This window comes from Podarcis bocagei (assembly GCF_964188305.1).
Source record: "Podarcis bocagei genome assembly, chromosome: 13".
Taxonomy (NCBI): Eukaryota; Metazoa; Chordata; class Lepidosauria; order Squamata; family Lacertidae; genus Podarcis; species Podarcis bocagei.
In genome coordinates, this window is record NC_138138.1 from 23,754,671 (window position 1) to 23,768,931 (window position 14,261).

General features: G+C 47.3%; 1 protein-coding gene across 3 annotated transcripts in view; it reads right to left on the minus strand.

The window, feature by feature from the left end:
• Positions 1-1,926: 1,926 nt before the first annotated feature.
• TBKBP1 (TBK1 binding protein 1) overlaps positions 1,927-14,261 on the minus strand; it is a 64,106-nt gene continuing 51,771 nt past the window's right edge. For 2 of the 3 annotated variants that reach the window (XM_081166421.1, XM_081166422.1), the window contains exons 8-10: positions 10,985-11,103; positions 9,318-10,045; positions 1,927-7,284 (exon numbers count right to left, since the gene is read on the minus strand). In XM_081166421.1, coding sequence (XP_081022547.1) covers positions 7,156-7,284; positions 9,318-10,045; positions 10,985-11,103 — 976 coding nt within the window. In that variant the 3' untranslated portion in view covers positions 1,927-7,155. The remainder of the gene's footprint in view (positions 7,285-9,317; positions 10,046-10,984; positions 11,104-14,261) is intronic. The other variant, XR_014001269.1, reaches the window with a different exon arrangement.

Consider the following 14,261-nt stretch of genomic DNA (forward strand, 5'->3'; position numbering starts at 1 on the left):
ATCTCCATGTAGGTGTGGGAATGTCCCCTGCCTGAAACCCTGGAGAGCCGCAACCAGTGTTACCAGTATGGAACTAGATGGGACCAATGGTCCGGCTTAATATAACTAGTGGATTCCTCAGGCCCAGGAACCAAATGTGGCCCTCCAAACATATTTGGCCTGAGAGTCCCCTCAGGTCATATGCCATCTCCAGCCACTCCCACCCTTCTCAAGATACCACCACCAACAACAGACCATTGTTCACAGCAGAACTTACTTCTGAATAGAACCATGTGTGGGATTGTGCTGTTTCTTTCACTTTTCTTTTTGCATTGTCTAAGCTAGTAACCCATCTTCCCAACAGCTTTGTACAATTGCTCTAGATCAGAGGTGGCAGCACCGTGATTAAAGACCAAACGGTCAAGACCAAAATAAGGGAGAGGCGGGGAAGAGAACTTCTTCCCAAAGATGTGTCATGAAGTTACAGCATTCATGAGCACACAATGTGCTAGTGAAGTCCCTAATTTAATTATACATTGTGTGAAGATGTTGTTGTTGTTGTTTTTGCTGGCCTTGAATTGGCTGCAAGTTGGCCATAAGTTTAAGTTAAAAAAAAAAATCACCCCCTCCCCATGCCATTCTTCTGATTTTCATCAAAACCTCAAGTCTTCTTTTGAACTTTTAGAAACAGTGCTTGAAACTAACAAGGGAGGTTTTGTGGGTATATGTATTATTAACTTCCTAAACCTCAGAAGTTCTGCTTATTGCTGGGGCCCCATTTTGTTATCAGAGATGGTTACCTCAGAGATCAGAAGCCAAAGAACTCCCCACATACATGTTACAAACTCATGAGGGCAAAGGTGGTACTGTCACATGTCAAGAGGATATGGCTTCCTCAAGGAGTGGACCTGCTGAGCTATTAAGGACAGCAGACTGGGAGACAAATGGGCAAAAACGACTGAGAAGGTCACCTGTGTATATTAGATGGGGGGAGAACTGTTATTCTGTTAACACTTGAGGGTGAACCTGCCTGATTTGCACGTTCCAAAACAATACGCTAGCCGAAACGCAGCCATCCTTCAGAATTCACACTCTGAATTGTGCTTTCCAGCCAAATTGAGTTTTTTTGCCCATCCCCACCTGTGCACAAGCCCCACTGAAAGAAAGAGGAACCCAGAAGCCTTTCTCTTGCACAGACATTGTTCATTTCAATAAGACCTGTGCAGGAGAATTTCCCACAGGACTGTGACACCTATTAATGAGTGGGAGAGCGTGCTGCATGGATTTCCCATCACCAAAGCGTCTTGGGCCAGTGCTGCTCCAGATTTGATATGTATTAGGTATCCCTGAGCATAACGGAGCAATACTTAGAGGACTGTCTTCTTCCACAGAAGTTTGCATTCTTCACCTGAAACGCTCCCCCCCTTTCTGAAGTTAGGTAGGAGACAGGAACTTGTCAATCGTGGCACCCTGGGCGGGGAATGCTCTCCACAGAGAAATTTACCTGGCACAAACATTGATTTCTTTTCTACATCATGAAGCTGAAACAGTAGCACCCACAAATGATGGGGATATCACCAAGCTTGCAGGAAGGTTGTACAAGTACAAAAGGGTTGAGGAAAAAAGAAGTTGTTGTTTGGGAAGAAATGGAAAAGTGGGGGGGGGGGGAAAGGTGGCGGAATTGGGTGTGCTGAAAAAGGTGTGTATGGGGGGGGGGAACCTGAAACCTTGGAGACCTGCTGTTAGTGTTCTTCAGCCTTGCATCCTACTATTGTCAGACTACAAGTCTCATTATCCCTGACTGGCTGTGGATGACAGGACTTGTAGTCCAACATCTAGGGACCCAAGGCTTAGGAACACTGGTGCAATAGACAAAATAGAGGTTTGGCTTTATGTAAGCCAGCTTCCTACATTCCACTGCCAACCCAAGAAACACACAGCCATGAATGAAAATGTTCACCAATTGGCAACTTTTATTGGAGTTATTCTGAACCACAGAGCACAGAGTCTCTTCAGAAGGAAAACACACACACACACACACACCAAAGAAAGGGATGGGAACAATACAGACAGACCAATCTCTCTCCCGAGGGTTTTCCACAGCCAAGTATCTAAGGCGGCCTTCCTTGCATCTTCACATTTGAGGCAATCAAGCTGGAGAGATGGGGGCTAGAGCAGAGATGTCTATTTTCTGACTAACAAGTGACGTAACAAAGAATGCATTTCTTCTAAGAAAAAAAAATACTAAGGAGAAAGATGAGGGGGTCATAAGCTACAGCAATTGGGGAGCTTGTTCACAAGAGCACTTAACATGAATCAGTTACTCCTTAACACACTTACCCAACTTTATATTTGTTTTGTAAGCAGCATTATAAATAGTGGCAAGCGAAGGGCTACACTTTCAAAAGGCATTTGGAGTGGAGATTCTAATCTGTATTAGCAATTGGTATCTGCGTTAAATTGATATGGAACAAAAGACATAAAACAAACAAGGAGGCTGGAAGGACACTCGCATAAACATGCACTGTGAAGTGTGTGGAATGAGTCACCCATACTTTAATCATGCCCATTGTGAGAACAAGGAAGGGACCACGATGATGATACTACGTTTAAAGGTCAACACATCATGCTAAGATGAAAACCTGCCCCAAAGATCAATCTAAGCACTGCTAAGACCTCCCTAGTCCACTTCCACACGACCCATTTCTTGAGCATTCTTCCTGATTTGATTGCAGGGAGGCTATAAGCCATCAGCTGTTTATTGACCACTCATTCTGACCTGTTTGTAGGGCAGTTATATGATAGTGCATCAAGCAACTATTATCCCATACTTCTCGACACATTTCCCCATCGCTTCACTTGAATTTGCAGGTCTGCAGTTGAATCCCACTCAGAAAGTGGCAACCATCTGCAAATGTCCCTTACAGGACACTTTCCTTTTGGGGGGGATGGGGACCAACAGTCCTCTCTCTCTGTTTGTCCCCCCAGGACATGGTATTCGTGGTAAACCACTTCTGAAGTGATACTTCTGAGCATGGAAGTATCGCTTACCTATCATGGCCAAGTCACTGATAGATCTAACTTCTAGCTCATGCTACCAATTGTACAAACAGAACCAGGAGTTTATTTTGGTACCCTAGGGTGTATATGATGGTGGCCGTGTGACTACCACACCTCAGCTGTGCACTTACAATGGTCTGTAGGGCCAAAGACATAACTTTTATGTGGGAGATATTGTCAAACAGACTTGCAGAATGAACCATGGTGCATAATAGTAGTGCCTAATAGAGAAACAGGAATACTCTTTGTCAGCCTCATGTTTATATTCTTCTAAAACAATTCCCTGTGCATTTCTCAGGGGATCAGTAGGGTGGGGTGTTCATGGACACAATGAGAATGGATTTTCTTTGGCCTTACCTAAGGCTACTTAACGAGTCCATGGCAAAGATGAGATTTGAAGTAAGGACCTTCTGGGTTGCAGTTCAGCAGCTTAGCCACCACTCTATGCTAACAGGCATGAAGGTTCTTGGTAGCAAATTACTTTCATATATTCATGGGCATTGCTGCCCCCTTTTACCATTGCTGCTTGAGTTTTTTGGTTCCGTTTTGGGTTTTTTTCAAAGATTGTGAAGCTTTAGGGCAAAGGAAAATATCTGGGTAATATTTGAGCCCTTAGGTTATGGCAGGCTACAGAAAAGAATAATAATAAAAAACACACCTTCCCATCACCCAACAGCTCCCACCCCCTTTTTTTGCTTGATTATCATTCCTGCTTCTCATAAACTCTGAGGTAGATTTCACATACAGAAATGGAAGAAAGGTTACAAGTTGGAAGAGATGCATTTTCAGCCTTGCTCCACAGAACGTGGCTCTCTTCCTACTCAGAAAATCCCCAAGTAATCTGTGAAATAATGTGATTTGTGTGGATGAAGGTTTTTTCCGTGGCTAATTTTCAGGTTCTATGTTAAGGGAAGGTCCACACAACATGACTGTCAAGCAGAAGTCCCTTTAAAGACCCCCATTGAGTGAGTTGTGCCTGAGAGTACAATGGCCCACAACATTTCTCCATGCTACCCAGAGCCTTTGTGAATTGGGACCATTTGCAGAGGCATCAATAGTACTGCCTGAGCTTTGAACTGATCCGTTTTGTAGCAACAACTCACCCCCAAAAATTAAAAACGTGGGGTCTCCGTGTGGAAGCTGTGATGGGTATAAGAGCCCTTCGTTATAAGAGTATGTGGGAGATGCATGGCTAATAATAATAATAATAATAATAATAATAATAATAATAATACCCCACTCATCTAACTGGGTTTCCACAGCCACTCTGGGGGCTCCCAACAGAATATTAAAAACACAATAAAACATGATTAAAAACTCCCCTAAATTGCACAGTGTGGGCTTGCTCTGGCTGAAGCAGAGGCAGCCCACACCATGAGAACAGCGAGAGACTTGCCTCAGGTTGATTTGGGGCACCATTAAAGGGCAGCAGAGTGGGAGACTGATAGACCAGGCTTACTGGAAGTTCTCCTGTGCAGGCATCATTGTAATGAACACCCCAAACGCCCCTCTGCACTGCTACTTACGAGAGGGAAGCAGAGAAGGGTTCAGCCCCTGAGACTTTGAGGAGACTGAAGGGGGGCGGACAAAGGGTCTGAAGACTGTCCATGGGGTTCAGCTTCCAATGGAACACCTTTCATAGAATCATAGAATTGCAGAGTTGGGAGGGACCCTGAGGATCATCAGGAATTCAGGAATACGCAGTTGTCCCATACGGGACTCAAACCTGCAACCTTGGCATCATCAGCACCACACTCTAGCCAACTGAGCTTTCCCTCTATTTGGGACAGGCAGGAAATGATGGTCTGGGAATCAGATCAATAACTTGGCTTGCAAGCGCACAAGGACTGATATCCATGAATGCTAGTCAACAGTTGTTCTGTCTCCCCTCGCCCCTTTAAATGCATCTCAGGGGGGCGAGGTTGGTTCCAGCTTTTGGGGGAACCCTCAATCAAGCAGCTTGACCTAGAGAGTCCCATAACTGTCCTGGGGTGGGAGGGGCAGAGGACAGTGAGGAGTGCAGGGCTGCACTGGCATCCAAGAACACTGACTGCGTTGACAAAGGATGTGGGTATGTTCTCGTTCAGCATGCGGCCTGACCATGTCAGAAGGCCAGCTCCAAATGTGAACCAAAATGGTGTGGGTGCATGTGGCCAGGGAGAGGGGGAACAGAAGGGAAGCACAGGGCAAAAAAAGGGCTTACCTCTTCTCCTGCAGCCCACCTACCTCCTCACTTGAAATCACCTGTCCACCCCACACTTGGCAGTGGCTTGGCAGCAACTCACCTTTGAAGACATGGGTCTGTTGCCACCACATCTAGAAGAGGAGCTCAATAAAAGGATGGATATAATGCTAAGGAGGAATTGCCAATTGTGACAGATCATAGTGTGGACGGGGAAGAGGAAGAAGAGGAAAATGGTATGTTTGTGATGGACTGAAGTCTTTGAAAAAACGAACCGGGGTGGACTGCTAATAGTTTTCTGGGAATAAGGGAGAGGGAATAAAGGAGCTATTTTTTTTTTTAAAATGAAACCTTTCTATTGCACATTTCATTTTAAAAAATTCTATTCTCCTCTTAGTTCCCACATGGATTGGACAGTGAGCCACAAAGACCCATCCCTGTCTGCCACTGCGCATTCTGAGCCCTTGGGATAAGGCAGGCTATAAATCTCAGCACATACATTGGCTAGTAAAGAACGGGGTGATAGGAAGACAGTTGCCTCAAGAGAAGAAGTCCCATACAGATCTTTTTGTTTTGTTTTGTCTTACCAAAGCCTGATGCATGGACAGGCTGTTCAAGGAGACACTTCTCACAATACGGAGGCACCTTATGACCGGAAGCGATAGAAGAACCGAAACATGCCAATTGTTTTAGATCAGTACAGAGAAAGATATGCTCAGTAAGGCCAGAGAGAGAGAGAGAGAGAGAGAAACAGTGGATGTTAGAATATGAGAAGGGTGTTTACATTTATGCGGTTGTCAAAAACAGTGTCAACATGCTGTCATTGCAGGAGAACAGTGACGCAGAATGTGGCAAGTACACTTCTTGTTATACTGGAACTAACTACCCAAAGCAAGGTGAGAAGTTGTTTCATGAGAAAGGTGGAAGAACAGTCGCCAAAAGAGAACACAGACAGTCACGTGGGGATGCTTTCTGGAGCTCGACTCAAGTCAGCAGTGCACATTTCCTCTAGTGCCAACTCACAAGAGACCAGCAAGGAGGAGGAGAGGAGAAGCTCCTTTTGTGGAAAAGACAAAGAAAGAAAAAAGCTTCCGTGTGTTTTAATGTCCAGTGCAATAACATAAGAACATCCATGCTACACCTCTGGAAGTTGGCTCTATTTCTCAGCAGCATCGTTAAAGTGGGCTTTTAATGTAAAAGACCAAGACACTTGAACCAGCAGTTGGTGGCCAAGGCTTTCTGTGTCTGATAATTAATGGTCAACAAGGAGTGAGACCTGAACGTCCTCCTTAGTAGCAGAAAAGGCAGGGAGACTGGACCCACTTGGGACTTTCCTGCTCGCGGGAGGGGCACAAAAACGAAACCTTCCGATTTCTTTCACCTGAGTGCCAGGCTGTCACCTCAGCAAGACCAAGAGTTCCTCAGCCCATTTCCCCTGCCCCACCACAAAAAACACACACACAACCCCGAGAGATTTCTCCTACCCTGAGATCTTCCAGAGACACCCAAACCAGAACCACGTAGATAAAGAGTCATCCTCTGCCCTCGGTTCTGAGCGTTCAGATGGAGAGCGGCGGCGGCATGCTCTGTCTGCTAAGCCTGGCCCAAGCGCATTTCTCGCCTCCTATCCCCACAACCTCCACGACTGGTTCAAGCATTGGAGAAATATTGCAGGCCCTGCTCTTCAAGAGCAGGAGGAAGAGGAAACCCACTTTAGAAACCAAGGCAGAGAAGAGGGAGAGGGAGAGGCAAAACTCTTCTTCCGGTTCAGTCTACTGGAGACTTGGAGGTATTTTAGAGCGAGCCCCTGTTGCACCACCATTTTTCATGCAGCATCCAAGTTGGGTGGGTGGGAGGGGGGGGGCCTGGTGAGTGAGGTGGACGGGTCTCACTAAGGAAGCCGGAAGAGGAAGGGCGTGGCAGGTGTGCAGGCCTCAGATCTTACTGTTCTCCAGGTGTGAATCAATGTGTTTTATCAAAGCGTCATCTGGGTAACCGATGGGAAAGGCCACCTGGCAGAGAGGGCAGCTTCGGATGTCAGAGTCCACCGTCTCCATCAGCAACTAAAGGATACAGGTCGGGGAAGGAAGTAGATGAGAGAAGACATCATTTTAAAACAAACAAATCTAAGAAGATTAATTGCTTGTTCAAAGTAGATCTCTTAAGTGTTCTGGAGGATAAAAAGCTGGATCCTTCCTAATATGTGCCTGATCAGCAGTGGCTCTGTGGAAGGGTTTGGCTGGTCACAAAGAGTGGGAGGGAAACTCTTTTGTTGCAGAAACTGATCGGTCTGTCACAGAAAAGGCGGGGGGTGCAGCGCGGCAGGGAAAGCACATGGGGATGTATCTGGGAAACTCCCACAGGGGATGTACAGCTCACTGAACAGTGATTTTTAGAATCCTCTGCACAGCCCAGTGGGAGTAAATAATAATAATAATATGGTAGCATCATATATTGCTTGCTATATTGACTGCAGGTATAAAATTGTAAACAACGTATTCATTTAAATGGTGTGTTTCTATATAGCAGCAACTACCTGTGAGTTCAGATCAAAAGTTTACATTTATGAATGACTTTTGAGAACCAGAGCACCTGCACTCAAGACAAGTTGGGAATAAAAATACAGAATGAAAATACGTTTGATATCTTAATGTTTCATTACTCCAGAAGACTTAGGATGCTCCAACACAAGGGCCTCTTTCGCATTCCCCCTCTGGTATTTTCCAATTTGCTGTTGGTTTTGATTCTGTTAATTCTTAACGCAATTATCAGTGTAATATAATTTCCTTTAACCTGAAGCAACCACTTGTCCTCCACACCCACTGTTAAAATTAGGTGGGGCACGTCAGATGGGCCTCCAGCCAACGCCTTCCCTTCAATTAAAATAAAACAAAACTGGAAGACTTGCACACAACCTAGGCATCATATCATGCTCATTCCAATTGATGAAGAAAACGATTCATTGGCTTCTCCTCCAGGAGGACCCAAAACCTCTTGATTCTTCCAGGCAACTGGATGACCTCTGCTGCCACTCCTCATAAGTGATGAAGTGCTGGAGAAACATCCCCAAACTCTACTCCCCTCCTACAAAATGGAATATTAAAACAAGGGGAGTGCTGTAGTAGGGGAGGGGGACCTCTGTCCAGGAGCCAAATGTGGCCCTCCAGGTTTCTCTATATGGCCCTCAGAATTCTCCCTAACCATAAACCCCCCACTCCACAGGCCACATGCCTCACTAGCCCTGCACCCAATGGCAAATGCTTTTGATTGGCTCGAATGCATCCTCTTGAGTCTCTGGATGGAGGGTAGAGAGGTATCTGGGAATGTGAATGGAAACTACTCTCCTGTACAATGGCAGAATCTGCATCTGTTGCTCCGCCCACTTCTGCCTGTGGCTCCGCCCGCCCCTGTCATGTGGTCTTCAGAAGGCTGTCCAGAATGGAATACTGAAAATGGCTCCTCACCCCTCTTGCTACAGAGGTGATGCGGCTATACACTCAACCACACAAACTAATGCCGTGCTCACACACGACGTTCTTGTCATCAAAATACAATACGTTGTATTTTCCCAGTTAATCTGGATATATTATTTCTGCGGAAATTGCAGTATGTTAAAGCACTCTCACCACTGCTGCTAACATCCATTTGTGATATTTCACCAACCCATTTACAGTATTAAGCCCCCTTAAAGCCGAAGAGTACCATTTTAACCCCCAGAGCAATTTAAAAACCAGCCCCTCTTCCCAGGGGACTCTGGGGACTGTAGTAGCTCTGTGAGGGGAATAGGAGTCTCCAAACAACTCTCAGCATCCTTAACAAACTACAGCTCCCATGATTCTCTGTGGTGAGCTGTGACTGTTTAAAAAAGTGATATTATACTGCTTTAAATGTATGGTGCTGATGGGGACTCAAGTCTTTTGCCTATTCAAATAGTCATTATAAAAACCCCTGAAAATATTTTTTAAAACAAAAACAAAACTTAATTTATAAATAAAATAAGCAATATAAGAATATCTGTGTGGATGATCTTCCATGAGACCGGATGGTGCATTTGAACTGGAATGATGGAATACAAACTTCACTGGGTGCTGCTTACATTGATTGAAGGCCAGGACTGGGCATGCTCAGCCCTGGAGTACGAGGCATCAGTCCGGTGTGTGGAGGTGTCGGGGATAGGGAACCCTGCACAGAAGGAGGCGCAGCGGATGCCCCCGGCTTCAGGGCTGGGGGGGCTTGGGAGGGCCCAGTCGTCTTCGTCCGAGGACTGCTTCTCAAAGCGCAAGTGCTCCTCGAAGGCGTCTCTGGCGTAAACTTCACCGTAGGGACGGTGCTTTGGTAAGGTGGAAGCTTCCGGCTGCAGCCAGAGGGAGCGGTTCTGCTGGTACATAGCCGCATCGCTCACCTCCGAGTAGCTCCGGCGACCCTGGAAGCTCGCCTTGATGTGGTGGCTCAAGGGTTTGGAGTAGGCCAGATCCACGATGCTCCTCTCGCCACCCGGCGACCTGTGCTGCGAGGTGATGGCGGGGGAGGAGCAATTTGGGCCCGGCGAACAGCGCTGCGGGGCAGGAGGCTGGGCGGGCAGCGGGGCAGGTGAACGGCGCTGCGAGGCGGGGGACTGGCAAGGGGGCGGCGCTGGGGAACGGCGCTGATGCGCGGGGGACTGGCAAGGGGGCGGCGCTGGTGACCGTCTCTGCAGGCCCGGAGACTGGCATTGAGGGACAGAAGATGATCTCCCTTGCTGCGCTGGAGACGAGCACTGAGGACCCGGAGATCGGCGCTGCTGAGCGGGGGAATGGCGCTGCGAATGGGGAGAGTGCCGCTGACCTGGAACAGAGCAGGAGCAAATCAGAGAAGGATCCTGCTTCGAAACTGAGAAGCAGTAGAGGATGCACTCCCCACTCCCCCAAATAGCTGTCTGCAAAACCAGCCAGCAAAACACCTCCAGCACCATTCGTCTGATTTGTACCAGAAAGAGGTCACTTAAGATCCTAAGAAGAGCCTGCTGCATCCTGGCCAATGGTCCATCTGTTCTCAAGGGGGCCAGCCTGTGGGAAATGAGGAACCAGAACAGGAGGAGAAGAGCATTCTCCCCTCCCGTGGTTTCCAGTTCCAACTGCCTTCAACTGCAGAGGTGGAGCATAGCCATCATTTGACTATGCGCTGTGCCAAGAAGTACTTATAATAATAATAATAATATAATAATAATTTATTATTTAAACCCTGCCCATCTGGCTGGGTTTCCCTAGCCACTCTGGGCGGCTCCCAACAGAATATTAAAAACACGATAAAATATCAAACGTTAAAAACTTCCCTAAACAGATGTTTTCTAAAAGTCAGAGAGTTGTTTATTTCCTTCGCATCTGGTGGGAGGGTGTTCCACAGGGTGGGTGCCACTACCAAGAAGACCCTCTGCCTGGTTCCCTGCAACCTCACTTCTCTCAGTGAGGGAACTGCCAGAAGGCCCTTGAAGCTGGACCTCAGTGTCCGGGAAGAATGATGGGAGTGGAGACACCCCTTCAGGTATACTGGGCTGAAACCGTTTAGGACTTTAAAGGTCAGCACCAACACTTTGAATTGGTCTCAGAAATGTACAGGGAGCCAATACAGGTCTTTCAGAAGCAGTGTTATATGATCTCAGCGGCCACTCCCAATCACCAGTCTAGCTGCCACATTCTGGATTAGTTGTAGTTTCCAGGTCACCTTCAAAGGTAGCCCCAGGTGGAGTGCCTCACCTGTCTTTTCCCTCCCCCATGCCCCACTCACCACCATTGAGGGCCTGCTCTTGCACAAGCGTCCGGAGAATCTGGCTTTGGAGAGAACTCAGGTTCCTCAGGCGACACAACTCCTCGGTCAGCTCCGTGTAGGCAAGGGCCAGGTTTACCCTGACAAAAGAGGGGGAAAGCCCTGAAGGCATATAAACGGCAGCCTCTGCAATAAGAGGCACTTTCTTTGGAGGGTGGGAGATGGGCGAGATTTACACAACCGCTTTGGAGGCAACCTTTGCCATCTGTTGTGATCTTCAGTGGGTCACCGCCGGCAGAAAGCGAATGCAGAATAGCCACCCTTCCTAACCTTCCTCCTGCAAGCCAAGCTTCCGGATCTGAACACCACAGTAAAACAAATCAATCTAGCAGTGATCCACTAAACTAGGAGCTGGGCCCATTGTCAGGGCTGGCACCAAGTCTTCAGGGACCCCTCAGCCTGGTGCTGCTGACCACCCTCTGCCAGTGCATGAATGCCCCCTCCCCCACGATCCAATGCTGCTGTTGTCATGGCAGTGGTAGCAACACCACTTACTGCACTCCTTGTCTGGCTCCTGAATGGCTGTTTCAGTGCCAGGAAGGCAGGATGAGACATTTCACTAACCTTCCCCCCCCCTTCAAATGGAGGAGCATTCAACCATGTAATTCTTTACCTACATTTTTCAGGGGCCATAGCTCAGTGGTTTCCCACCTGCTTTGCATGCAAAAGGCACTGGATTTTAATCTGTACCACCTTCAGGTAAAAGGATCTCAGGCAACAGTATAGGGAAAGGCATCTGGCCTGGAGATCTTAGAAAGCGGCTGCCGGCCAGAAGAAGACAAAATAGAGCTAAAAACTGGCTTGGGAAACCTATGGGCCTCCAGATGCTGGGAGTCATCTCCTATCAGCCGGAGCCAGGAATGATGGGAGTTGTAGTCCAGCAACTTTTGGAAGGCACAATTTCCCCACCCCATGAAATAAATGGAGCAATAGCTCGGTAGAAGTAACTTCACATGTTCAAAGGGGTATAGTTCACAAACAAGTTTAACCACTTTAGCTGCTCTTTGTGGCAACTAGGTCATTATGTAGTTGCTTCCTACATCTGGGTTTCCCAAACTTGGGTCTCCAGCTGTTTTTGGACTACAGTTCCCACCATCCCTGACCACTGGTCCTGAGAGCTAGGAATGATGGGAGCTGTAATCCAAAACCAGCCAGAGACCCAAGTTTGGGAAACCCTGTTCTACATCAACATCAGCTTACAACCTTTATGTGGAAAGGAACCAGGTATCTTGGCCCACCCACCTGGTTCCTTTCTCTATTAATCTACTGGATCAGTGCGGGAAGAAGCTGCAGGGAACGTCATTCTCATTCGAAGGAGATGGAGGTGAGCTGCCACTGCATTCAGGTGGTTTCCAATTCCCCACTCCCTGACCCGCTTGCCAGGGCATGATCTGATGGTAGGCTCACAGCATCAGTCATAGCCATAGGTGCCAACTCCCTTGAGCACACACAAAATTCCCCATGAAGGAGCCAGGCACCCACAAATTTCAGTGCCAGGGACATGCACGCTGCATGGCACCCATGGCCCCAGGCACCCACAATCACAGGGCCAAGTTAGCACTCCTGGTCATGGCCACAGCTTTATTCTCAATGCATGCTTTGTAATCACTAGCAAGATATCCCAAATACACTTTTGATCCAAACTACAGGGTTGCATCCGAAGAATGGTGCACACAAGGAAAACAAACCAGAGGTCTGTGCAAATTTTGCACGGGTTCTCTAGTTGTTCGTAAGCATTTGCTCCTGCGAAAGGTCGCACAAGAAGAAGAAATTAATCTGACACTAACAAAGCCATACTGGTGTGAACAGCTAAAGGGGAAAGGGCTGTGTAACACACCATGGGGAAACCCAACTTCGCTGCACTCCGAAACAGTAATGTGAACACACATTACTTCTCTCCCTCAACCCTCACCCCGGTTCCTTTTCACACATCTTTATTTAGAGCATTTGTTGGCCCACCCAGTCCACAAAGCCCTCGGAGAATTCATAGAGTACAGTTAAACACATTAAAAACCAATCTAGTAAATCTCCGGCTTATAAACCAGCACTAGCAGCATGGCAGCATTTAAACCCTTGCAGAAACACAATTCTAAAAGGCCAAGGACAACCAAACAGAAAGGTTTCCACCTTGCACAAAAAAAAAAAAAGAATCTTAACAAAGGTGCCAGGCATTTCATAATTAGGGTGCCACCACTGACAAAGCCATATCCTTTGCGAGCAGTCAGTGTTATTCCCAGAGAATTCTCAGTCCCCAATTCTGAACTTCAGTCTAGCCAGAAATGAGGACCCTCAGTCAGAGAATAGCTTCAGGTACGGCAGATAAGAGAAGGCTGCAAAAGTCCAGCCCTACGATCACAATACTGTCTTGAACCATGAGATGTTGTGGAAACACTTCCTCCCTTTAGGGGATGACCCACTCACTGCCCATCAACGCCCTGACAAAACCATCAAGCCTTTAGAGAAGAAGAAGAAGAAGTCAGGTCTTGCCCTGAACTTCTATGTCACCTTGAAATAACATATTGAGTACGCTTATGAGAATGGAGAACCTGTCTGATGAGGTTACCAAAGGCACGTCACCACGTGGACATCTTGCACAGAGAAAGCCATCGAGTTAAACTGAATGGCTCTGACAAGGGGGGGGCAGGACATGGGAGAAGGGGTGCACTTAACTGTACCAGACAGCTATCCCCTTCCCATGGATTTGTCGCCAATTGTCTCTTCATGGCTCCTCAAAGGGGCAGGGGGAGGAATTATTCAATTCTGCCAAAAGAAAATTCTATTGTGTTCTCTTTTCTTTCTTCTCCCGAGTGAAGAGGGACAGCGAATTCCCCTTCGAGGGGTGCGGATGTTTCCCCTGACATTTGGAAGCTTTCGTTGAGGGCTTGTGATAGGAGATGAAATGAAATGTCCCGAAAGATCTGGTTATGAACGACTGTCAGAGCCTGACAAGCAGCACGGAGTGTGCTCACAGAGGATGTATCCTATTGCCAGAGAAGGTATGTCTGCTTCTAAGATGGTGAAGTGTCCCGCCTAGAATCACCTCTGTGGCTACAATCCAAGATGCACATTTAGAGCATCTAAAGATACCAAGATGGCCAGCTTTAAAGCTCACCACTCTTCCTTCTCGCAACCTGGATCTCCACATTTTTATTTATATGCCACCTCCCACTCACACAATTGTGGGTTCATAGGCGTCCAAAATAAATTACACATTTGTGGGCAGCGGCATTAAAGCATT